General features: G+C 44.5%; 1 protein-coding gene across 1 annotated transcript; it reads right to left on the bottom strand.

Moving 5' to 3' along the window:
• Positions 1-536: 536 nt before the first annotated feature.
• sms (spermine synthase) lies at positions 537-25,130 on the bottom strand. Its single transcript, XM_062537252.1, has 11 exons — positions 24,849-25,130; positions 21,339-21,459; positions 13,906-13,993; positions 11,871-11,935; positions 10,957-11,132; positions 7,493-7,647; positions 7,047-7,136; positions 3,942-4,056; positions 3,562-3,641; positions 2,915-3,030; positions 537-1,967 (listed from the first exon to the last, which is right to left on the bottom strand). Exons 1-11 carry the CDS (start codon positions 24,892-24,894, stop codon positions 1,937-1,939), a joined length of 1,083 nt encoding a protein of 360 aa, XP_062393236.1. The 5' UTR covers positions 24,895-25,130; the 3' UTR covers positions 537-1,936.

Here is a 25,130-nt window from a genome sequence, read left to right as displayed (position 1 = left end):
ACCATAAGTCAATTTAGTGACAAACCTCTACAAGATTTATACATGTGACATTGGAGGAGGAGTTTGTGCCGATACAGAGAGAGGGCAGCCCCTATCGTGACGGTGGCGTACTGTACTGTAGGTGGCACAAATGAATTGCCCAAAGAGTAGTCCCACCAGCCCATCCACCCTTCACCACCTGGATACTGACTACTAGCAAAGCTCTTGTGCTCAGTTACCGATGCACTGCAGAACTGATATAACTAAGTGTTATTAATATTATATTAGGAGGGGGAATCTAACTGGTCTTGTGTTTGGTATAAAAGACACCTACCTAGCTCTTTTTATGTCTTATCAAGACAAAGTTGCCCAACACACTGGTAGTCAAATTTGCTTGATAATTTGTCTTAAAATAAGTCAAAATATTTATACTAAAAATAATACCAATTTAGTGAGATGTAGCTTAGTATAAGATTAATAAGACTTGGTTAGACAAGCTGTTTTTGCAGTGTGGAGACACACACACGAAAATCATAAAACAGACAGTGGTGCCGAGATCTCTCCAAGAGGACTTTAATACCAGGGCTTCACACAGGGGTTCCACTGTTCAGGAGGAAACAATATTTGGTGAGAATCAGTCAAAATAAATAGTCATCAAAGCACTGTGTAGAAATACAAAGGCATGAATGTGTGTGTATTTGCAAGCTACATTCAGTAAAATCCTTTCCTCAAAAACATGCGCCAAATTTAAAACAGGAAAATAAGAGTAAAAACAATGTCAAGCAGGGAAACCAACTAAGAAGGCGCAAATCATTTAAAAAGGTAAAACATTCTTCACAGTTATGCAAAAAAAGGAGAAAAATAAAAACAAAAACAATAGGAGAGAAACCATAGTGCCCATTTCCCTTTTAAACCATTTTTGGACACTTCAGATTCCGGAGGGCAGGTGCCTTAGAGGCCCAAGGTCCTGGCTTTCCCAGAATGCAACACTGCCTATTCCCAGAATGCAACACTGCCATCATACAAACTATGAAGCACCATGAGTCATATCCCATTCCCCAGACCGCAGCTGGCACCAGGGCAGATCCTGCCCTAGTCTAACCTACACCCACAAATGGCCCACGTTTATATTAGACCAGGGCTAGAACTAAGATAGATCCGGGCCAGAACCAGGCCAGATTAGGGCCAGAAACAGGCTAGGTTAGGGCCAGATCTGCTTCAGGGTCCAGCTGCAGCCTGTCCAACACAGCAGCAATAAAACCCCTCAACCTCGCTACTGATCTTCTCTGCGGTTTCATCCAGAGGCAGGTGACGGACCAGACTAGAGTGCAACACCCACGTCACCATCACTCCCAAGGCTTCAGTGTACTCAGCACCACATCCCACCCCACCACACACACACACACACACACACACACACGCACACACACACAATCACCCACTCTTACTCACTCACGCATTCACTCACTCTATCACACACTCACTCCATATCTCCAACACCAAAAAAGGGAGGGAAAAAATAGTCAAACCCAACTAAACAAACAAAAATACAATCTGTGTGATTTCAAAAACACAAAATAGGAAAAATAATAGTAATATCAATACACATAATAATAATAATAATAATAATAATAATAAAAACCACGGCTACAAACAACAAACCAACAAAACCAACCAACAAACAAACAAACAGACAAACAAGCACGTGCGGCAGGTTTGGGGTTGGGTCCTGTTGGACATGGAGGGAGAGCGAACAAAGTGAGAGCCTTAAAGAGTGCGTGCAGAGACGTGCCAGCTTCTCTCAGTGCTTCCGGAGACTTCCACGGCCGTCCCCTCCCAACGCTCTGGGGCTCCGCCGAGAGGATCAAGGTCGCGGGGTCACGAAGGGGCGAGAAAAACAGGAGGGAAAGGAGAGAGAAGCAGGACTGGAAAAGGGAGGGAGAAGGGGGGTGCAGATTTACTTCTTCCAGATGGTGTAGAAAACCCACCTGAGTTACTTGGTTAAGGAGAGAACAGCACTCTGTGTGCATTGATGCAGCCTACCAGCACTGTGCCTGCTCTCTGGACTATCATTTCATTCCTAAATAAATCACTTACCCTAGGGCAACTCCACGGAAAATTGTGTGAAATTTGAGCATTTGCTATTTTTGGCTATTTATTTTTAAATAAATAAATAATTCACATTATACAAATACCGTGGCATTTCATTGGTCTTAGGGACACAATCCCACTGCCTAGGTGTTTGTCTGTGTGTACCTTTTGCCTACTTCAGAGAGTGTGATTCAAAGGAGGTATATGCAGTTAATTTGATTTTATTTAAAATGTTCAAAAATGACCTAGAAAGAGCAGCAGAATATAAAGACACAACAGCACTCTGTGTGCATTGATGCAGCCTACCAGCACTGTGCCTGCTCTCTGGACTATCATTTCATTCCTAAATAAATCACTTACCCTAGGGCAACTCCACGGAAAATTGTGTGAAATTTGAGCATTTGCTATTTTTGGCTATTTATTTTTAAATAAATAAATAATTCACATTATACAAATACCGTGGCATTTCATTGGTCTTAGGGACACAATCCCACTGCCTAGGTGTTTGTCTGTGTGTACCTTTTGCCTACTTCAGAGAGTGTGATTCAAAGGAGGTATATGCAGTTAATTTGATTTTATTTAAAATGTTCAAAAATGACCTAGAAAGAGCAGCAGAATATAAAGACACAACAGTTGACTATGCAATGTCAAAAAGAGCAATGCCCATGCTCTCTGTTGCCCCGATATGTTGCTATACGCACACAAACCAACTACAGTAGCGCTGGGCCTTTCTATTGCAATACCACTTTGTGCCACATGAGGTGCTGTGTTAAACACAATGCTAGCCAGTGGAAAAGTGCGGTGTGAAATGCAACAGACTTGTCCCTAGCTCCTTGAAGGATACAGCTCCATGTAGGAGGGCACACACACCAGCTCTTTGGAGAAGTCCACAGGGCACGACAGCCTACCCAGCAGCTCCTCGTATTGGCTCAGAGCCTCAGTCAGGTTCGCACAGTTACCCTGCAGCACAACACAACATTAAAACAACGTTATATTGACATTATTACAATTACCCTGCAGTACAACACAACATTAAAACAACATTAAATTAACATTATTATACGTATGCTATCCTTCACCTCACCTGTCTAACCTGTATGGAGTACATTCTCACCTGTATGAAGTACATTCTTGCCCTTGGGTAGTTTTAGCCAATTAAAAATTGGACTAGTTTAACATGATCTTCAAATTAATTCTTTTCTTTTTACTTTTTATTATTTGCTAATTTGTTTGTTGTCTGTCTTGTATGTCTTGGTGTTCACGGGCACGCTGGCGACTACGCCACTTCATGCGCCATCTTTTGTTTTATGTGTCAAAGTCATGTGTGTGGAGCGCTTTGGGTTGCACTCTGTGTGTGTTAAATGCGCTATACAAATAAACTGACTTGACTTGACTTGACATTCTCACCTGTGTGAAGTATATTCTCACAGATATGGAGTACATTCTCACCTGAGTGAAGTACATTTTCACCTGTGTGAAGTACATTCTCACCTGTGTGAAGTATTTCCCTGTGGACCGCAGCACCTTGATGGACAGGTCGAGGATTAGCCTCAGGAACTCCCAGGTAGAGTCTAGAGGCGAGGAGAGAGAGAGAGAGAGAAAGAGAGAGAGAGAGGAGAGGAGAGGAGAGGAGAGGAGAGGAGAGGAGAGAAGAGAGGAAAGGAAAGAGAGAGGAGTGTAGAAGAAAGAGAGAAGACAGGAGAGGAGAGAGTGAGGAAAGACTTACACTACTCCCATTCAACACATTCAGTCAACAACTTATCAACTGGTAGCCGTGTGGGTCTAGAGCAAAAGGTATTTTTTAAGTTTTGGATGAGTACACTGATGCAAATGGACTTGACTGGTCTTGCTTGAGTGTGTTCAAATCGTACCCTCCTCTGGTGCCGTGGAGATCGGAACCGCAGTCAAGTCGTTGATGACGTAGTCAAACGTCCTGCCTTCCTGCGCAAACTTCTTCAGCACAGGTACGCAATCTTCCACCAGCACCTAGAGAGAGGAGGGGTGGGGGTGGGAGAGGGGAGAGAAAGGGTTGTGATGCAGAGAAAGGTAAACAAACAGAAAATATCAAGACAATTCTTCATAACATTATTAAGCATTATAGGATGATTAAAGGAGAATTCTGGCAATGTTTGTGCCAGAACCTGTGACCTTCAGAAACAGAGATCCATAAATCACCTGAATTTGCCTAACCCCAAGTTAACCCCACCCCACCAAAGGCTGCCAGCGTCAACAAGAGAGCCCAACATACAGAGGGGTATTTCACAAAAGCAGAATTAAGACATCCAAGATAATCGATAAAGCCAGGTTTGACATAGCGTTCTCTAGTCATCCTTGCTAAACTCGTTTCACTAACGCCAATCCAGGATGAACAGGAGCGTCTATGTCAAGCCAGGTGTAAGTTATTCGGGATGTGTGCGCGTTCTCGTTTCTCCCCCAAATAACTCACGGTTGGAATAAAAAAGACGCAAAAAATAGCGTCTTGCACACAAAGTTAACAACCGCTTTTGATATAGACAACAACGAGGTAAAGTTTTACTTTTTTGGATGGGGAATCATGATTATTTCTGTTACATAGCGGGAGTAGGTGTGTCAGACCAACTGTGCAAATTTACGTATGCACCCACGTGTGAGAGCTTCCTTGTCTCGGCACGCAACGTCATTAAGAAAGCGCTTGCCTCCGCAAAGATGCACAAAGTATGACTATATATATCTTTATTCTGTCTTTAAACCAAATCAGTTGAAAACACCTTCGAAATATGTCCCCTCCACTTCCAATCAACTACTACAGTAGGCTATTCATCAAACGTCAGTCAAAAAAAGATGCAAACAACGATTTTGTAATTAATTATAAGGCCACCATAATTTAAATGATATCTAAATGGTATTGGGCAGACATTCTGTTGTGTTTTGCGAGTAAATGCAAGTAACAAATAGTATATTTAAATGGAATACAGCTCTTTCAAAAATCGCATGCAGGTCTGATTTGAATGACAGCTAGCTGAACCAATCAGATAATGTAATTACCATTAGAATTAAGTTATCTTGGCTGTTAGCCTGGTCGGGAGCAGGCTAGCTTCAGAGAATAAATTCCCATGGCAACTTATGTAGCATCTCTTTTGTGAAACCGAGTCAAGGGTAAATTCATCCAGGATAACCAAAAAATCCCGGCTTAATCCCTTATCTAGGTTTTGTGAAATACCCCTCTGGTGTGCTGTTCTAACCCAAGCAAGTCCCTCCAGGTGCACAACAGACATCGCAGAAGGACGCTTCCCAATCATCTAATCAAACACCAGACCTGATGAATGGGGCGCTGAGTAGAGACTTGTGCACAGTGCCGAAAACAATGGAATTGAAAGTATTTGAACGCCAAGCGTGGAGTGTGCCACTCCCATCTCAGCGCTGATGCGCCTAAGGCTTTTAGGCGATCTGGCATCAAATCAGGCGATCTGGCACAAAATGGCATTTTCTTCTCTCTGCTCATTTCATTTCACTTCACAACACAACACCACGCTGCTCCTCCCTTAAAATATGCTGGCGCGCTACATGGGACAGTTGACACAGGCAAAAAATAGATTTAGAAAAGCAAGCACGACAAACAGAAGAATGCTGTACTTCTGGTGAACTTCTGGTTATTGTAAACACCATTCCACAGCCAGAGCGCAGTCAAACTCAGCCCAGATCTGGCCATGTTCTTCTCCAGGCGCTGTCTGTGCTCTGGGAGGACAAACATAAATCCGGCCCTTTCTCACATAGATGTCTGTTTCTCCAATTCACTAAGTATTGTTGGTACAAAAAAAAAAAAGAAATGTTCTTATCAGGCTCAAGTTGCTGCAGCCGACAACTAGATCATCCAGGCAGCTACAGTGCTAAGTACATACACCCTGGGGGCATGATTGTGATTATGACCCCAGAGTGTAGAACTGTAGCTACCGTTGTTTTGTTTTTCGCATCGACAGTACTCGATGACCTTCTGAAACAGATATCTATGTAAAAAATGACCCGGAACCCAGGAATGACGCTTAAAGCTGTGACCTAGTCATGAAGGAACCCAGGAATGAGGCTTAAAGTCCTGACCTGGTCATGAAGGACTCCAGGAATGAAGCTTAAAGCCCTGACCTGATCATGAAGGAACCCAGGAAGGAGGCTTACACCGTGTCCTAACCGGATCCAAGCGAGCGACTGTCAATATTGTCTGTCTACACTGAATCCGTTAAATATCCCATTGTGTTGCGTCACGGGATTCCATATTTCTCATTCAGAATAGTAGAGCAATGCGAGCGACAAAAAGAAAATAGAAACGGGGCGTCCGACAAAAGTTCTCTTAAAAACGTCGCGCTGCTCGCGTCGCTTCAGTCTGGACACTCCAATTGAAAACAATGGAATTAAATGGATTTTATCGCTAATGTTCGCTCACATCGCGTTCGGTTAGGACAAGGTGTTACAGCTGTGACTTCAGGTTATCAACATCAGTGTCCTCAGGCTGCAACGCTCTCCTCATAACAGTCAGGTTATAACGCTCACATAATTACTGCCCCTCTTCAGGTTATAACGCTCACATTATAACTGCCCCTCTTCAGATTATAACGCTCACATAATAACTGCCCCTCTTCAGGTTATAACGCTCACATAATAACTGCCCCTCTTCAGGTTATAACGCTCACATAATAACTGCCAGGTTATAACGCCCACCTCGTAACAGTCAGGTCATAGCGGCCACTTAGTAACAATCAGGTTTTAATGCTCACCTAATTACAGTCAGGTCATAGCGGCCACTTCGTAACAATCAGGTTTTAATGCTCACCTAATTACAGTCAGGTCATAGCAGCCACTTCGTAACAATCTGGTTATACCGGTCACCTAATTACAGTCTGGTTATGAAGCACAAATAATAACTGCCTTTCTTCAAGTTATAGCGCTCACCTCGTAATAGTCAGGTCATAGCGCCCATCTCATAACAGTCAGGTCACAATGCTCACCTCGTAACAGTCTCCTTTCAGGTTATCCAAGACATTTCCACACGTCTTCCGCATGTGCTTCCGACAGCCATCAATCACCAACTGGTCGATGTGCATCAAGACTGGTTAAGGTAAATTAAGCTTTTTTTTAAAGAAAAAAACGGCATAGGTCCCGTTAAATATGTTGTAACTTGACCTTTGCCCAAGTGCTTTTGTGCGTTGTGTGTGTACAGTATGTGTGTGCCTGAGAACAGAAAGGATATCTCTGCATGGTATTTATCTTTGGTTTGAGTGTCTGTGAGCATGTGTGTGTGTGTGTGTGTGTGTGTGTGTATGTGTGTGTGTGTGTGTAAGCCTGGACTGAAAGGATATCTCCGCATGGTATCTATCTTTGGCTTGAGTGTTTATGAGCACGTGTCTGTGTCTGTGTGTGTGTTTGTATGTGATAGCCAGGACTGAAAGGATATCTCCACCATGGTGATCATCTTTGGTTTGAGCTTGACCACCTCACAGAGGATGCCCCCGTCGCCTCCGCCCAGGATCAGCACCTCCTTCCCCGCGTAGCTCTCCTTCCCACTGCCCATGATCGCCTGCGTGTACGGCAGGTCACTCTCCGCCAGGTCTGAACACACACACACACACACACACACAAAGATTAAAACATGGGAAACAAACACATATACGCGCACACAGCTCAGTACAAGATTAAAACATGCAGTATAACACAAGCAACCAACCCCCCCCCCCCCCCCCCCACGCACACACACACACTAGCAGTGGCGTAGCGTAGTTGCGCAAGGCCCCGGTGCAAGTCTGGCGCTGGACCCCTACCCCCCCCCCCCCCCCCCCCCCCCCCCCCCCCATCCCCCCGCTCCCCCGCTCCCCCGCTATCTCGACCCATCCTTGTATATCTCAAGACACACACCGACCGACCACAGAGGGAAAGAATGCACGCAAGGTCATTATTACATGGACAGCGACTATTTGCGTAACTTGCACACTGCCTACGATCAAAAACAGAACGCATACAAATTCATTCAACTGAACACACCACGTTCCCTTGCAGCACAACAATGGCCTCATGAAAGAATACACTGAGGACGGCTTGACGCCGAAACGCGTTTGTTTTATCATGGTGCTACAATAAAGTATAAGATAACTAACTAGTGAGTGTGGTTCTTTTGCACATTGGAATACGATATTTAACTCGCACCCGAAGAAGGAGATATCTTGGAGTTTGAGCGCGCCTCTCTCTGCAAACTCATCAAAGAACAAACAGACACATAAATTATGGCACAGCGGCCATTGATTTAACTAACCTGTACGCCGATCAGTTGCCGTATAAAAAAACATTTGCACTCACCCGTCAGAAGTGTACTTTGCGTGCCTTCTGCTCAGCAAACTCGTTAACTATCGTGGTGAAATCCAATTTCCTCGCCCTGTCATTTTCGATGGAGAGTATGGCCAATCCACTCAATCGCTCCTGACCCATGGCACTCCTCAGATAGGTCTTTATTAATTTGCTAACTTTCCACGACTTTAGTAAGAGTAGTAGCCTATACATGTTTACATTTGCTAGCATGTGCAGCAGCCTATGATCAGAGATGACGTAAAGATGTTATGACTGGACAAACAGATTTCCCAGCAGGCCATGAGACAACATCTTGTAAGTTGACGATAAAATAATCAATAATGGTATTAGTTTTATTGATTAATTTTGATTCTAACATTGAAATATCATTAGTAAAATCAAAATGATATGAAAAGTAGGAGAAAATACAAGAATTGGGGAATGGATAGGTGCCACCATGAGACCAAGTTGTAGGACATAGTGAAGCATTTAAATAGCAATCGGTTTCCATTAGTATGTAATTAACAAGAGTCGGCGTCATGATGTCTGTAGTTGACTTTATGTCGCATAGCTGGGAGGCGCTGGACAAATTCTGAATCGCAAAGGGCCCTACGAAGCTCAGGGGCCCCGGTTCGTTGCACCGGTTGCACCGTCGCACGCTACGCCCCTGCACACTAGGGACAATTAAGCCAATAAATACCTGTAGTCACTTTCTATGTGGTGTTCAGAGATTTCACTGGACATACAGTACGATTACAAACATAATGTGGTGCTCACCTGAAAAAAGTATTTGGTTTGGACAAACATGTGTCCTAAGGAAGAACATATCCTACAAAACAATGTGCGCGATTGTACATTGTTCCACACTGAAGCATTTTTTTGTTTATAACATCTGCGGGCCCTTCAGTTTAGATTTTCAGACTGCTTTGTGAGACCGTGGGAACCCTGCCTGAAGTGGGGCTGACTGAGTGAAAACATCGAGAGACCAAGATAAAGCGCATTTGTTTGGAATAGAAACCAACCACAGCACCACCAGGCCACTACACACACACACTGCGTTTCATAACGGTTTCACGGTGTGTTCTGGGTACCCCTTGGTTTCAAGTGAGCTCGCGAAACTGTTTAAGCAACCAGTTTAAGCAACCATTGCTGCATGCACTTGACTACGAGTTTGCTATGTAGAGAGCATCTGCGGTGTGAGAGCCATCTATGCTGTTCACAGCTATACTATAACTACTAGAACTCAGTCAAGTCCACACATAGAACCATTGAAGCCTCTCTGGATGTAACCAGAGACGGTTAAAGCGGAGCTTAATCAAGGATCTTTGGTGTAATGTCAACAACAGTTCGTTTGTTCGTTATTCTGTACTGACAAAAGGCAGAGTGCAGGTAGGCTACACGCAATGGTTACACTGTTTACAGCTCTTTGAGTCACGGAAAAATGTAATTTTTGGTACATAGCTAATTGAGATACGCTTAAGGTGTGGGTGCTTGCGTTTCCTTACGAATCCGCCGTCTTAGTTTGTATAGAAATTAATATCAAGTGACACATATAAGTGGGTGATAATAAGCTTACAGGACGGGCGGTGGCGTCTTTCCGATACCGTGCGTGTGGCTACTTCTTTAGTTGCCGAGTTGCTTGCTAAATCTAAGCCATTTACACTTTAGCAGAGTCGCTCATATTACTAGCCTACAAAAATGGTTAAAGTGCTAGGGCCAAATGCTGCAAAAGAAGTGGGAAAACTCCAGTGGCCTTTGCCAGATCGCTAACGTGAGATACATGGATGAGGACAAATTCATTGCACAGTAAACAGGTTTATTACTTGATCTTGATAGCAATGCAAACAATAGACTACTTGTCAGCCCACTCCGACTTGAACTGCCGGTTTTCATCATCAATTTTGTGTTTCAGAGACAAAGGGTAAAAGGCCACCTAGCCACTTAGCCACCTTTTGTAGTGTGCTAACCACCCCTAGCCTTTTCCTCAGAGGTTTTTCAGAGACAGAGACATGCATGGTCAATATTAGGCTTTAACATCACTGCTGCCAATGCAGGAATTCCTGTGCAGACTATTCGTACATTTCCACTCCGAGTGCACCGAGTACCCTGAAATTCTTTAACCCAGAGTGTCAGAATGAATTTACAAACACACCCTGATAGCCAGTGTGACAGGCGCGAGCCATGCAACATTCTTTAGTTTGCAACCAATCACTGCTGTCGTTTTATTTGATTGATTACAGCATTGTCATTTAGAGGCAGATTTGAGGGCAGTTTGCAGGCGGGTAAAATCAAGCAGGTAAAATCCAAGGGGCCGCAAGTTGAATAGCCCTGCTATAGAGTTCTGTCTGAGGAGTTGTGTCTCTAGAGTTCTACTGTATCTCTAGAGTTCTGTCTCTAGAGTTCTGCCTCTAGAATATCTTGGTCAGCTGACCAGTGACCCATCTAATCCACTGCTGTTGGCCATTCTGAGTCACTGTCTGTGCATGTGTTAAAGTGACCAATGTGCAGTCTGCACGTGTCTGCATTAGAGTGGGCGGGCGTGTGTGTGTGTGTGTGCACTGTTGGATCTGATTGACTTACTGACGTCTCCATTGAGGATGAGGATGTTGCCAAACTGCCTCGAGTGTAGGATTTTGATGTTCTGGTACGCCGAATCCTCCTCGTACACGACCTCATCGATGTCATACTCCACCAGACGCCCATCTGCAGTCGGCCAGTAGCAGTCCACCTTATCCCCCCGCCTCAGTGCTGGGAGCCTAGAGCACACACACACACACACACACACACACACACACACACACACACACACACACACACACACACACACACACACACACACACACACACACACACACACACACACACACACACACACACACACACACACTGTTTTTCAGTCTCAACTCAACCACAGCCTGCAACAGTTTTAGATGATGCAACTCTTGTGGTGATTTAGGACTTTCAAGTCGTTCCACTGACAGTATTGCGAAATAGCATCTGAGGGCCCCACAGACTACTGATGCTTTTTTTTTTTTTTTTTTTTTTTTTAACTTTTATTATTATTTTATTGATATGTTTTTATTTTCATCTATTTTAAATTGCATTATTTTGAATCTGTTTGTATCTGTTTTTCGTTTGCATTATATTTTTGTAGCACTTTGAGATTGACATAATATAAAGTGCAATACAAATAAAATGTATTATTATTATTATTATTATAACAGATTTTTCACAGTTAGGCTGTGTGTGCATATGATTTGTAGTTTGAGTCTCTGTATGAAATGCTAACTATGCACTATAATTGAGTGAGCGCATGAACCGGCCGGTGGTAGTGCAGTGGCTACTGAGCTGGGGTAGCATGCAGTAGCCTGAAAGAGTGTGTGTGTGAGTGTGTGTGTGTGTGTGTGTGTGTGTGTGTGTGTGTGTGTGTGTGTGTGTGTGTGTGAGTGAGAGAGTGTGTGTGTGTGTGTGTGTGTGTGTGTGGTGTCACTCACCTCTTGCTCCGCGTTATGTTCCCATGGAAGAGGGTCTTCATTTTCTTTTCTAGTGCATTCAGCAGCTGCAAGAGCAGAGAGGTGGTTTGTGGGTAAAAAGCAATAACCATGGCGACATGAGTGGTGAGACCTAAACCAGACCACTGAACCAACACTCATATTGAGATCTAGATCACTGATAACCACACATCACCCTCATTTATCAGAAATGAAGAACAGAAAACCATGCTAATGTCAGTCATTTACAAGGGAATATCACATATGGATAAAGAGGTTAAAGGGATTTATTATCCAGCTCTGGATAGACCACCGCCTATTTTCCTTTTCCTACAGTATTACCCATCCTACGATTGCTGAATAACATTCAAATTAGTTAATGGGCATATTCAGATTTACAGTGGTCTCTTAATTCTGAATATGTCTGTGTGACTCAACAACCATAGAATGTCATCAGGAAAATGTGTGGCGGCCTCTTAATTTAGAGAGAACAAGATCAATATATACTCTATACACAGATATAGAGTTGCGTTTGTAAAGGATTTCAGAAATGAGTGTTCTTGTGAGTGGCCTGAGGTTGGCAGCAATCCCACGTCACGTGGCATTGTGGGTAAAATGAGGAAGTGCAGAGGCGGCCAGTAGACCTCCTTAACCCTCATCACATCTGACTCATCCATGACACTGCCCACCACACACACAGACATACACACACACACACACAAACTCATCCTTGGCTTCCACACAGCATACAGGACTCCCTCCCCACATACACACACACAGATGACCAACTCGTCTTTGGCTCCCACACACACACACACACACACACACAGATGACCAACTCATCCTTGGCTCCCTCCCGCCCCGCCCATCACTCAGAGCCAGTGGGATCCAGTTCTGCGGGTCGCTCTGCTGAACAGAGGTGGTGCAGCTGAAATAGGGAGTTGGTGTTTGAGCACCAGCTCAAGGTTGGCCGTCAGATTCAAAGCTAACGGCCAACCTTTGAGTTGTTTTAATCTAATGTGACGTCAAACCTCCAGTTGCTGTTGTGATCTAACATCCAATCTTAGGGTTGTTGTTGTGATTTAACATCCGACCGTTCAGTTGCTGTTTTAATTGAACATCCAACCTTTGCGTTGTTGTTTTAATTAAACGTCCGGCCTTTGCGTTGCTGTTTTAATTGGTGTCTCCCCGTTACTCCCTCATTCCATCGAGTGCCCTTGAACTCTAGAGGATTCACTCTCCCCCTCCTGATAGACAGCCTTTCATGGAGACATGTAGACTATTTCTGTAACGGGCAGAGCCCCCCCCACACACAAACACACAGGACTGCTGTCCGCTGGACACACATGCACTCCGTTCCTGTAGAGAGCGGAGGAAAGTGCCAACAACACCATGACCTGGGACTGGTGTCCATTGAGCTCATAATGCTGTGTTTGTTCACACAGCGTCTACCGTCATTTCCCAGCTATTAGCCACGGCTTATACATTGATTTTGCAAAATTTCTTCAGCTATGAGGTTCATACACGGGAGCAGTTAATATGGTATCAATATGGTTTTGTTTATTTTAACTTGCATTAAAACACTGTCCTTTGGCGTATACACAATGTGGTTAATACACAGGAAATGACTATATCTATACAGGTCTGTAATAGGTATTCCACCACTTTGCTCTTGAACAAGGCAGTGCAACTAGGGCACTGTGGCCCTTGTGATCTAATTGTCATATGTAAGGTGCTTTGGGTAGAAGCCTCTGCTAAATGAATAAATGCAAATGCATGCCTACAAAGCACAAAGGCAGTAACTATGCAGAGTGAAAACTGAAAAAAAAAAGTAGTTGTAGGTGGGTTACTGGACATGTGGAGGTTTTGTTACTTAACATTCAATTATTTTTAGTAAATATGAGTCTTCATAACAACTTGTATGTAATGTAACTTGTAATGAAAATGATCATAACTAATTTTCGACCGAAAATTACTGCCTTTTTGCTTTGTAGGCAGCATAGGTCTCCAAGGCGAGGTGTGAATGAATGTGACCTACACTGTCCACTTGAGCTGCGTCATCTCCTTCACAACACTGCAGGTCAAAGGTCACCAGACCGTGGGAGTGCACTCGAAGAACGGCAAACCTGGTGAGGGAAGAGGAACACAGGTCAACAGACAGAACACAGATAACTAGAGAGAGAAGAGGAGATCACAGGTCAACAGATAGAACACAGATAATGAGAGAGAACAAAATAACAACAGGTAACTACAGGCAAACAGTTAAAACACAAATGAATAGCGAGAACAGAAGATTACAGGCAAACTGAGAACACAGACGGAGACCAAACGGAGAGAACTGGAGGAAACAAAGAGAGAAAAGAACGAGTAAAAAGACAGGAAAAGAAGGAGAGAGAGAGAAGCCCCCTGAGGAAACTTATCTCACTCCACCACAGACCTGCATTAAAGGGATTGGTCACCACAGACCTGCATTAAAGGGATGGCCATCACAGACCTGCATTAAAGGGATTGGCCATCACAGACCTGCATTAAAGGGATTGGCACTGACCTGGTTGACCAGAATCAATATTTGGGAACGATTGCTGAAGACAGGCTGAAACTGAATGCAAATTCTGAGGCCATCTGTAGGGTTGGGTATCGAGAATCGAGAATCGATGGGAACCGGGACTAGCTTTCCAATTCTCCCGGAATCGTTCAAAAGTTTACATTTCAATTCCTAGTATCGATTCCCAGTCCGCGAACCGGAAGAAGAAGCCGCTAAACACCAACAAAGAAGGTGTTTGCATAACCGAGCTGAGGCAACAAGACGACAGTTCATATATTTGATATTTATATTGTAGTTGAAAACAGCTCTGTGAGAAATTTATAGTAAAGTTCATAAAAAGTAATAAGTTCATAGAATTAAAATTGATGGAGAAGATCAGACCGTTGGTTAGCTAGCACATTTAAAATATCTAAACTTTTTTGACCCTGCCTGCCTCTTACAAGAATCGGAATCGAGAATCGTTAGGAACCGGAATCGAAACAAGGAATCGAAATCAGAATCGGAATCATTCAAATTTAGAGATGCACCGCCCTAGCCATCTGTAGGAAAGGACTAGCCTGACTCTGCCTGTCTACGTACTTCCGCTCAATTTCTTTTCCCTATAGTACTCCGTCTGGAATAGTTTGATCCGCCTTTGTTCACACCGACAAGAGCACCTCCGTCCAACCAGCGAACAGATGGCATTCCTGAGAGCGATTACAGTACATTAAAGTTGCAGGCCTATAAGTCCGTTGTGTTCCCTGTGGTTAACATACGTCATTACCAAACATTAGCGATTGAACTCCAATGATTTCAAACTTCAGACAAGCGTCCACCAACCAGGAAATACACATTTGCTAATAAATCTAGGCCAGACTCTCTGCGAAGAGAGTCATGGTCTCCAGGCTAGGAAACGACCGAAACATTTGTACTTCCTGAGGAAGTTAGTTAAACATGTTTAGATGAGGGAATGAACATTATTTTACTATATTTAATATTAAGATTAAATATAAATGTAGTGCAAGGCAGTTCAGTGCAATGATAATGTATTAACAACAATATTGTAACTGTAAGACTGAAGTGCACATGAGGTAGATGAGCAGAACAGATTGATTGACTTGGTTCGGTGTAAGGGTGGGTGCTATTCCTGAGTGTTCAACAAAGTGACTGCCAGGAGGAGGACGCTGTCCTTGTGCCAAGGGCAACAATCACCTGAGATTCTAAGGTAGCTGACAAGCTAATACCCACCAGGCATCCCACAAACACCTTTGATGGCTATCTATCTATGAGAAACACATCCTCCAGAAGGTAAGGTATTTATTAGACCGCACAAAACACTCCCTTCACTGCCAGATTGAAACTCTTCCTTCAGGCCGAAGACTCAAAGCACCACTTTACAGGTGTAATAGGAGTCAGACCTCCTTTCTTCCCTCTGCCATAAATCGGCTTAATTTGCACGCTACCGAAACGTATCATTAACTTTAGAAATCAGCAGCCGATCAAGACTGGGGTGAAGCTAATGCATCTTTGCACAACATGTTTGTGGCTTAATGTCGCTGTTTATTGTTGCGCTGCATGTTTGCGGCTTAATGTTGCTGTTTATTTTTGTACTGTATTGTTATGCTGTCCAGTCATTGTCCCGAGTACCTGACTGCAAGACACGTTTCCCCATGGGACAATGAAGTGACTGAACGGATCTGCGCTAAACTAAAATGAGCAGTACTGTTAATGGGAGTATGACATCATGGGAGTGGAGAAAAGCAGGAAACAGGGCAAACCCCTGCCCCTCACTGGCTGATACTTCACCGCACATAAATAAATACCGCGCCAGAGCCAGACACAGACCCAAGCGGCATGAGGGAAGTGCAGAGGAGATCGCTCATTGTTTTTCTGGTTTAAAACGGTACAGGGGAAATGTGGAAGGACGTTTTTTAAACGTTTTCCAAGTCATTCACTCGCTTGTCTCCGCATTCAGCACATTCAGCACAGCCACACACACACACACACACACAAACACAAACACACACACTCGGCAAAGTGAAACTTTCATCACGAAGGTCTGATAGGAAACACATTCTACACAGTTATTTACTTTCACTGTTAACAAGGGCTTACAATCGAAAACATAGCCTGAAAAAAGCAACTATTACCCCAATAATGTTCGAATGACTGAATAAAAATCCTAAGGGCATCTATCCTGCAGAGAAGTTGGTTGGGAGTGCTTGCTAAGGGCTGTTTTCATTTTGTGTCTTCAGCTGTGCTTTACATGTGCCTTTCCCTATACTGTAGACCAGGTTTTTCTTGGTCTGTGGTGTAACATTTTTAGAGCGTGTAAGATAGCGATTTTTGGATCATGCACCAGACCACACCCTATGCCACACCCCTGAGTGCAAGATTTAATAAAAGTGGAGCGCATGACTGCCTGGGTACAAGATAATAATAAACTTTGTAAAACAATGTATCTAGGTGATTTTGAGGAACTTCACTGTACACGAGGAGTACAGTATTTATTAAGAATACTATTAGTGGCAGTGAAAAAGGTTTTAACTAAAAAATGGCTTCTAAACCACCCTCCAACAGTGAATGAGTGGATCGATGTGGTCTATAATATATGTAACATCTATCTATCTATTAATGCAAGGAACGTCTGCCTGTGTGTCACTCTGTGTGTGCTACGCATTACTCTCGAACCACTCATCCGCCTGACCTAAAATTTGACACGCTTTGCTAATGACATGAGTGAGTACAGTGCAATGTTTGGTCGTTTATGGACAAAAAATGACAAAGATATTGTTAAATTAAGCAAAATACAACTCTACCGCAATCCCACTATAGAGCAATTTCTCCATTGACAACTGCAGAATAAGCCATAAAATCGTAACCGTCCATGGTAGACTTAAAACCAGCTACGATGTGACTAAGCTATTATACCTGCTCATATAGATGTCAAAAGTTAACGGGGCATCAACCTTGTTTTGAGAAAACAATGTTTTATTCACGATTTAACGAGAGAGTACTACACTACCCAACACCCTACCGTGTAAAACTGGTGAAAGCAGAGCCTTTGATTGGTAGAGATCGCCGTTGCCATGGCAATCCCAAACAAACTGTACTCAACTTTTCCCGCGTCTATCGTCCAGCTTCGTCTCGCTGGAACTTCAAAACATAAAATGGCTGCAGGGCTGTCAGGACCGATGTGTGGTCTTCCGAAAAAGAACGGGTTTCTCATCTTGAAGGTTGAATTTACTCTATGGAAACGGTAGGAAGTAATCATCCTCTTTTCTTAGATTAATATGGAACCATGTTAAACTATCGTTAGGCTGCAAATGTTGGAAATGTGTGTACGTTTGCAAAGCATCACGGGATTTGAGTTTTCTAATTCGGAATTTAAGATATGTACACAGTCTTGTACCTTTCGCTTTTTTTACATTTTCTGTTCATTTTTTCACTCGAAATTATAAGTTATATGCTTATGAGTCACATCGTAGCTGGTTAGCCTAAGGCATGGTCTAAAACTCTTTATATACGGATTTTTCCAGAAGTCAATGGGAGAAATGAATGAGAAATTTACTTCCGGACAAGCACCTCTCTCGGAGGAGGGGCGAGACTGTGGAGCTCTATTGCCCCACTCTCCACAGCCACTCCCCAATTCTCACTCTGGCTTACTCCAGCATAGAAAAAAAAAGCCCATTTCGCTGACAAACTCACATGTTGCCATTCATGGAAATTGCGATGTCTCACGTAAACAACGGACCGTTTCAAGATTGTTCATGTTGGATAAACATGCTGAGTCTGACACACATGCACCCATGTTGGTAAGCAGGCTGTTAAAGTCACGTAACGTTGCATAGGCTACTCATCAACAACCGAGGTTGCCTAGCGCTTCTGTTGCCTGATCAGGTTGCTGAACTTGCAACAAAATGCCAACATACACATTGGTATAGCATTCTGTTAAAATTTGCATTTAAAACGCCGCTCTCGACTCTATCTGGACATTTGCTATGGGCATAACATTCATTCAAACATCATTTCCGAGTTCATAGCACTGGCATATGGCCATGGTCATGCGGTTAACTTTAGGTTATCATTTCCCAAGAACAGCAAAAACGCACAGGTATGTACTGTAATGTGTCTAATATTGCAATTAGCTGCAACTCAAACGCCTTTCCCCTTCACTTTTTTTACTTTGCAAAGACAGTAAAAAGCTCTACTAACTGCACGGGCCTGATTCTACATCATCACCAATCTAACATAATCTACCTGCATCGACGTCATTGGTCAACAAGTTTCTTGGAAAACATTGTTTGCACGGGCACTGCACTAGTGGAAAGAATTACATTTACGAGAAGAATTGCGCTTACGGTGCGGTCACACGTTTGCGTCCGCCAACGTTCGTCCGTTGTTTTCCCATTCACTTTACATTGGCCGGACTTCACTTGATGCCGCACTGAATTGAAGGTCTGATGCGTTGCCTGGAATGCGTTGTCTCCGTTAAAAAGTTGAGAAATGTTCAACTTTTGACGGATCGCGCAAGCGCCAGCCAATGAAATTCAGTGTATGCATTTTCGAACACTGACAAACCAATCAGTACGCGTTAATGGAAATATGATGAAATGAGGCATACGTTGGCGGACACAAGCGTGTGACCGCACAGTTACATTCTACTATGCATTAACATTCTACTGTACACTAACATTCTACTGTGCGCTAACATTCTACTGTACACTAACATTCTACTGTGCGCTAACATTCTACTGTGCACAAATATTCTACTGCACACTAACATTCTACTGTGCACTAACATTCTACTGTGCACTAACATTCTACTATACACTAAAGCCCGGTGCCCACCAGGTGCGGCATTCAGCGGTGTTCGGCGGTCTGGGCTTGCCGTGCAGGATTTTAGAATAGTTTTCTATCTCTGTGCGGCTGCTGCGCGGCAGACGTTTCCAGTGGGCGATGCTCCATTGAAAGCAATGGAATTCTATTTTTTTTCGTGGCGCAGCGCGCCGTGTACGCTTCTGGTGGGCGTTGGCCTTAACATTCTACTGTGCACTAACATTCCTAATGAAGAAAACCCCATTTCAAAACGAAGGCTCCAGGGCCCCTGCCGTGGCCAGCATCATGCTGTTGCACGAGTGACGAGTGAAAGCCGTTTGTCTTATCGGGTGTGTGCACCATATCTCAGGTTAACTGTCTGTTGGTTCATGCAGATAAGTACAGATAAGCCCAGGAAGGTTCAGTGCAGCAGAAAGGAGTGGCAGGGCTGTGTCCCGGACTCGTCTGGTGACTGGTGACACCTCCTGCGTTCCCGTTCTTGCGGTAACACCACAGCGCTCCTGGGCCGGTGGCTGGATGGGGCCGGCGCTGGTATTTGGCCTTCGCCGCGCCGAGTAGCGCAGCACAAAAGGTCCCCAGCTGTGACCACACACACACAACAGGAAGCACTCTCCAAAGCCGGCGGATCCACTGCACAAAGCCCCGCAAAGCGCCCGCAGACTCACAACAGGCCGGCCCTTTGTTGGCCGGAGGATGCACTTAACCGGCCAATCAATGGTCATCCCCGGGCGGGGGCCGGTGTGGGACACACCTGGCGAGGGGCGGGTTGGGGGGTGCCGGGCTTCCCCCGCCGTCGTCATTGTCCCCCCTCAATGCTCAAAACGGGAAAAATTGTGCTTGGCTGACAAAAGGCTGAAAGGCGGCATATCGCCCGAAATGCCTTTAAAACACGCCGCAGACACAGAGGAATTCATCCGTCAGGGGGCAAAAACGAGCTGCAGACAGAGAGGAATTCATCCGTCGTGGGGGCAAAAGTATGCCACAGACACAGAGGAATTTCAGAGGAATTCCAATGTTGGGCAAAAACATGCCAGAGATGCACAGGAATTCACCCGTCATGAGGCAAAAACGTGCCAGACACAGAGGAATTCACCCGTCATGGGGCAAAAGCGTGCCAGACAGAGAGGAATTTACCCGTCATGGAGCAAAAACTTGCCACAGACACAGAGGAATTCACCCGTTGTGGGGGCAAAAGTGTGCCACAGACAGAGAGGAATTCACCCGTCAGGGGGCGAAAACGTGCCAGACAGAGAGGAATTCACCTGTCATAGGGCAAAAACGTGCCAGACAGAGAGGAATTTACCCATCGTGGGGCAAAAACGTGCCAGACAGAGAGGAATTTACCCATCGTGGGGCAAATATGTGCCACAGATCCAGAAGAATTCAGCCATCTGCTGTAATGACCCCACTAATGGCGCTGTTATTGAGATAGCCTGTTGGAGAGGAAAGCTAAACAAAATCACTTTCAATTTCGAGACTCTGGCATCGTACCCTTGTCACCGAGTGGCCTGTCCTCTCTGGTGTCTGATGGAAACGCGTATTATGCCGCTCCAGACTAGCATCTCACTGAAGGACTCAAGCAAAATGACCCTAACACTGACACAGGCAATGACACTCAGGTGGCCACATTTGCTGAGGCCATCATAGGGGTCTAATAAACCATCATAGGGGTCTGATATAAGACATCATAGGGGTCTAAACCATCAAAGGGGTTTAATATAAGCCATCATAGCGGTCTAATAAGCCATCATAGGGGTCTCATAAGGCATCACAGGGGTCAAATAAGTCATCATAGGGGTCTAATTAGCCATCATAGGGGTCTAATAAGGGGTCTAATTAGCCATCATGGGGGTCTAATAAGACTCAATGACTCTCTGCAGTAGAGATTCAGGGTATCACTTTACAAGCTACAAAATAATCTCACTGAAATGAGGACTACCCTACCCAAAATGAACCTCCGAGAATAAATAAGGTTAAAAAAAGGTTAAATGAATGAATTAATGAATCAGTGAATAACTGAAATACTGAAAGACGCTATAGCACCTATCTGTTTTACCTCCATGCTAAACACAACACAGGTAGGTTACCCGTGCAAGCAAGTGACTCACCTGCCGTTCTTGCCGATAAAGGTGGCCAGGAATCCATGGCCCTCTGTGTCGTGGCTGGTCTCTGTCATTTCCTGCTCTTGAAATATAGGCTGAAGACCACGCACAGTCGCAGGAATGTCAGCTACTTAACACAACAGGGAGAGAGGGAGGGAGGGAAAGAGGAGAGAGGAGAGAGAGAGGTTTAATGCCAGTTTACTGGACCTAAGCCTTGTAGTTACTGCACTATTAGAACACGGAGAACGTTGCTTAGAACAAGCCATGCCCTTGTCCTTGGCACACTGAAATGCCTGTGTATGAAATACGCTATGGTATACGCTATACATCAATGTGCCCTGCCTACTTCGCCACACTTTAACAGAGAGAGACGGACGAGCGCTAGCCGGCCCTATCCAAATAATCCCCCCACCCTCTAACGCATAAGACCAGTGGGGCGGTGATAGTGTAGTGGTCAAGGAGCTGGGTTAGTGTGTAGCCCGAAAGTTGCTGGTTCTATTCCCCGCTTCCACCATTCTGCCCTGGAGCAAGGCACTTACCCCAAGTTACTCCGGGGGCAATAATAGTAATATAGTTGTAATACAATTGACATATTCACGATATTCCGTAGCCAACAATGGGTGTCGCCATGACATCTCAACATTCAGAAAACGGCTATATATTTCCGGCGAAGCTGCGTTGTATCTATTTTTACGTGACGGTTGACAGTGCTTAACATATCATAATAACGCATATAAAAGTAAACTTTTCTATTTTATATCGGTTATATATTATGTAGGATATCCATGCTGAGGGCAGAATTGTCAACATTTCGAAATAAATATAAGTTGAAGCATATTCTAGTTAGTGTAGCCTACTGTGAACGCATGTAAACAGAATGGACGGAAGTTGAAAACAGTACAGATTTCCGGGTTAAGGAATAAGGTGAATATGTCAGTCACTTTGGACAAACAAAAGTGTCTGCTAAATGTAGTGTGAAGACTGTGAGGAGCTCCGTTGCCCGGGAGTCTTTAACTTCCTCAGCACTTAGCTGACACTTTCGTCCAAAGCGACTTACAGAACTAGTTGCTGGAGCTGGAGCTGTCCAGGAGCAACTTGCTAATTAGTCAGCTTTGCTCAAGGGTACTACAGTGGGAGGAGGACCTGACTGGCCACCTGACTCCCTGCCATGGCCTTCAACTGCCCGTCCTCTTTGCCTGGACACAAAATACAACCAATACAGGAACAGGATTTAGTCCGCGCTCCAAATATTGGTCACAAAACATTTCATTTTTCACTGCCAAGAATGTACGTGTGAGGTACTAAAACATCAGACGCTTTCAGGAACAATATCTAGTGTGCAGACCGTCATGGTTTTTATTGACTTTTACCCCTGTCCAGCATCTAGAGTTTACCAGTGTTGGGTGTGCTTGCCCTTTTGCTGAGTCTTTCACACAAATACAAGCAAACTACACTCTAAAAAACAAAGGTGCTTCAATGGTTCTTTAAATCTCTGGATAGTTCCACGGAGAGTCAAAACTCTGTGTTGAACCACAGGCTAAAGGTTCTTCACATTGGAAATGGTTTGTCAGAGGCTCAGATTATAATGGGCCAGCCCTATTAGGGCATGTCATTATGTCATTCATTAAATGGCTTCATTAAAAGAACTGTTGCATCGATGGTTCTTTGAAGCACAGAAAAAGGTTCTTCTATGGCATCACTCTGAAGAACCATTTAGAGATGGGAGCGGTCTGTGGGTGGGATCTGGCCCACGTCTGGCCCTCATCTGGCCCGGGTCTGGACCTCATCTGGCCTGGGTCAGTGTCACACAGCTACAGGGAGAAGGGCTTTGAGCCAATGAGCAGCAGCCGAGACCCCTGAGGATTATCCATCTGACCCGACAGGACGGACAGCTCAGAGGCAACCACTGACCAGCCTTAGTGCTAACTATCTCTCCATCAGCCTAGTGAGAACAGCCTTCACAGTTCTCCATTTTCCCTTCATCTCTTTCTTCAGCCATCTGTCAGTTTTCACTTTGTCTTCCTCTCCATGTTATATTATCATGGCTTTGTCACCCTTCATCTACAGTATATATTCACTACTACAGCTGTCTCTGTTGTTGTGCAAGCCACACTTCTAAATCCCCCTTCTTGTACATCTGCCTCAATGTCACCCGTTTCATCCTGCAGTCTTCATGCCCTTCTGTCACTTCATCAATCAACGGCACTGTTCTCTCTTAATCCCTCACACTTTCACACTTATCCTCTTCTACATGACAGTCTCCCATTCTCGCTATTGTCACATGACAGCTGAAGCCTTAGCTATGTAATTCACACGCATAATAAAACATCACAACAGCAGAACTGGTAGCTCTCACCAAGATAACCTCGGTTATATTATACCTCTGAAACTGGACCCTACGACCGGGCTGTGATGCGGAAGGGGGGGAGGGAGCAAGAAGATGAGAAGCTGCCATACTGTCAACTGGAGGAGAAGCTATATAGCTCTGGGCGACTTATAGCCGGCCGTTTGTCAGTGGCAGGTGCTTGACAGGTTTAAGGTTCAAGCTGCGGAAGAATCGTAGTGCAAGACTGATGTATGCACAAGACCGCATAATGTAGGCCTATAGCACCTCATCTCATGTCTACAGTGATGAGTAGTTGTTTGTATTGAGCGCAATACAATTTATTCTACTCTTAAAACCGGAAGTTCAAAGTATGCTCTCTAAATTCAGAAATTAATTCCGCGAGAAAAGAAGGATTTCCGCTGTTTTAACTGCATTATAGCTTACTGTACAATGACAGACTTCCATGTACAGAACCAAGCCTGCGAATGAATGAATGAGTACTTCGTCTCGTGGCTAGTGTCAGTGTCTGCACGTTCGCCTAAAAATAAATGCGTGTAATAGTATATCCCCATTGCTTTATGTTAACATGCAACATTCCGCGTCCTGTAAACTTTACTTTGAATTCCGTTCATTATTATAACTTCAAATTACAAGCATGTTTTCAACGTGACTCAGAAGCAAAGTGGGGGGAAATGTCTTAGATTAAATCGCATGGCCGATATTTATAGCTAATTTGGAAGCCGATGCATGCTAGTTAGCCTACTAGCCAGGAGACATGTCACTCGAGTACAATCCCGATGTGGCTAGCCGTTAATGAGACGAACAGCTAGAAAGACAGATTAATGTTAGCCGTGGCTGCTAACCTAGCTACGATTGGCACGGAAGGTCAAATAACCGCATGCTTATCTCGTGAATTGTATGGCGCGAGACATTCATGCCTGCACATACCCACAGACAAAACGCAGACGGCCGCGGCGTTAACTGTTATATTCTCTTCCTCTGTCGCGCCGACACATTAAGGTCACACATGAAGCATTTTGTCATTATAGCGGTCGTTATATTGAGTGGACGATGAGCTAGCGAAGCGGAGGTGCAGGAGACAGACACAGAGGCCCTTGTCCTGATGTGAAATTTAGACACCGTCTCCTCCAGCACGGTCGCAAGTGGCATGCATGAGCGTTGCTGGTTACCTGGCGTAGAGAGTTTGAAGTCGAGGGTGTAATGTCGCACTGCCATGACGGAAAGCAGCCCTCTGCCATGCCTGGGTTAGGCAGCCAGGTATGGAATTGGAGCGAGTCTTCGAAGACGTCCACTTGACACACTGAAGGTGTAGTTTCCACGTCCCTGGTTCTCTCCACGGCGAAGTTAAGTAGAGAGTGAGGGAGGAGGAGGAGTGGCAGGCAGGCAATCCCCGACAGCAGTCGGACGACCCGCTCTCGTCTCGCAGTGCCGGTGGGAGGGTCTTCACGCCT

Source organism: Sardina pilchardus, chromosome 5, assembly GCF_963854185.1.
Source record: "Sardina pilchardus chromosome 5, fSarPil1.1, whole genome shotgun sequence".
Classification (NCBI taxonomy): Eukaryota; Metazoa; Chordata; class Actinopteri; order Clupeiformes; family Clupeidae; genus Sardina; species Sardina pilchardus.
The sequence above is the reverse complement of the archived record's forward strand: the minus strand, read 5'-3'. Positions and strand labels throughout refer to the sequence as shown.

Coding starts and splice junctions, on each gene's coding strand:
- sms (XM_062537252.1), bottom strand. CDS start 24,894: ATGGCAGTGCGACATTACACCCTCGACTTCAAACTCTCTACGCCAG. Junction 11,133..11,870: donor AACATAACGCGGAGCAAGAG/GTGAGTGACACC, acceptor TGTGTGCTCTAG/GCTCCCAGCACTGAGGCGGG. Junction 4,057..7,046: donor TGAAAGGAGACTGTTACGAG/GTGAGCATTGTG, acceptor TCCTCTCTCTAG/GTGCTGGTGGAAGATTGCGT.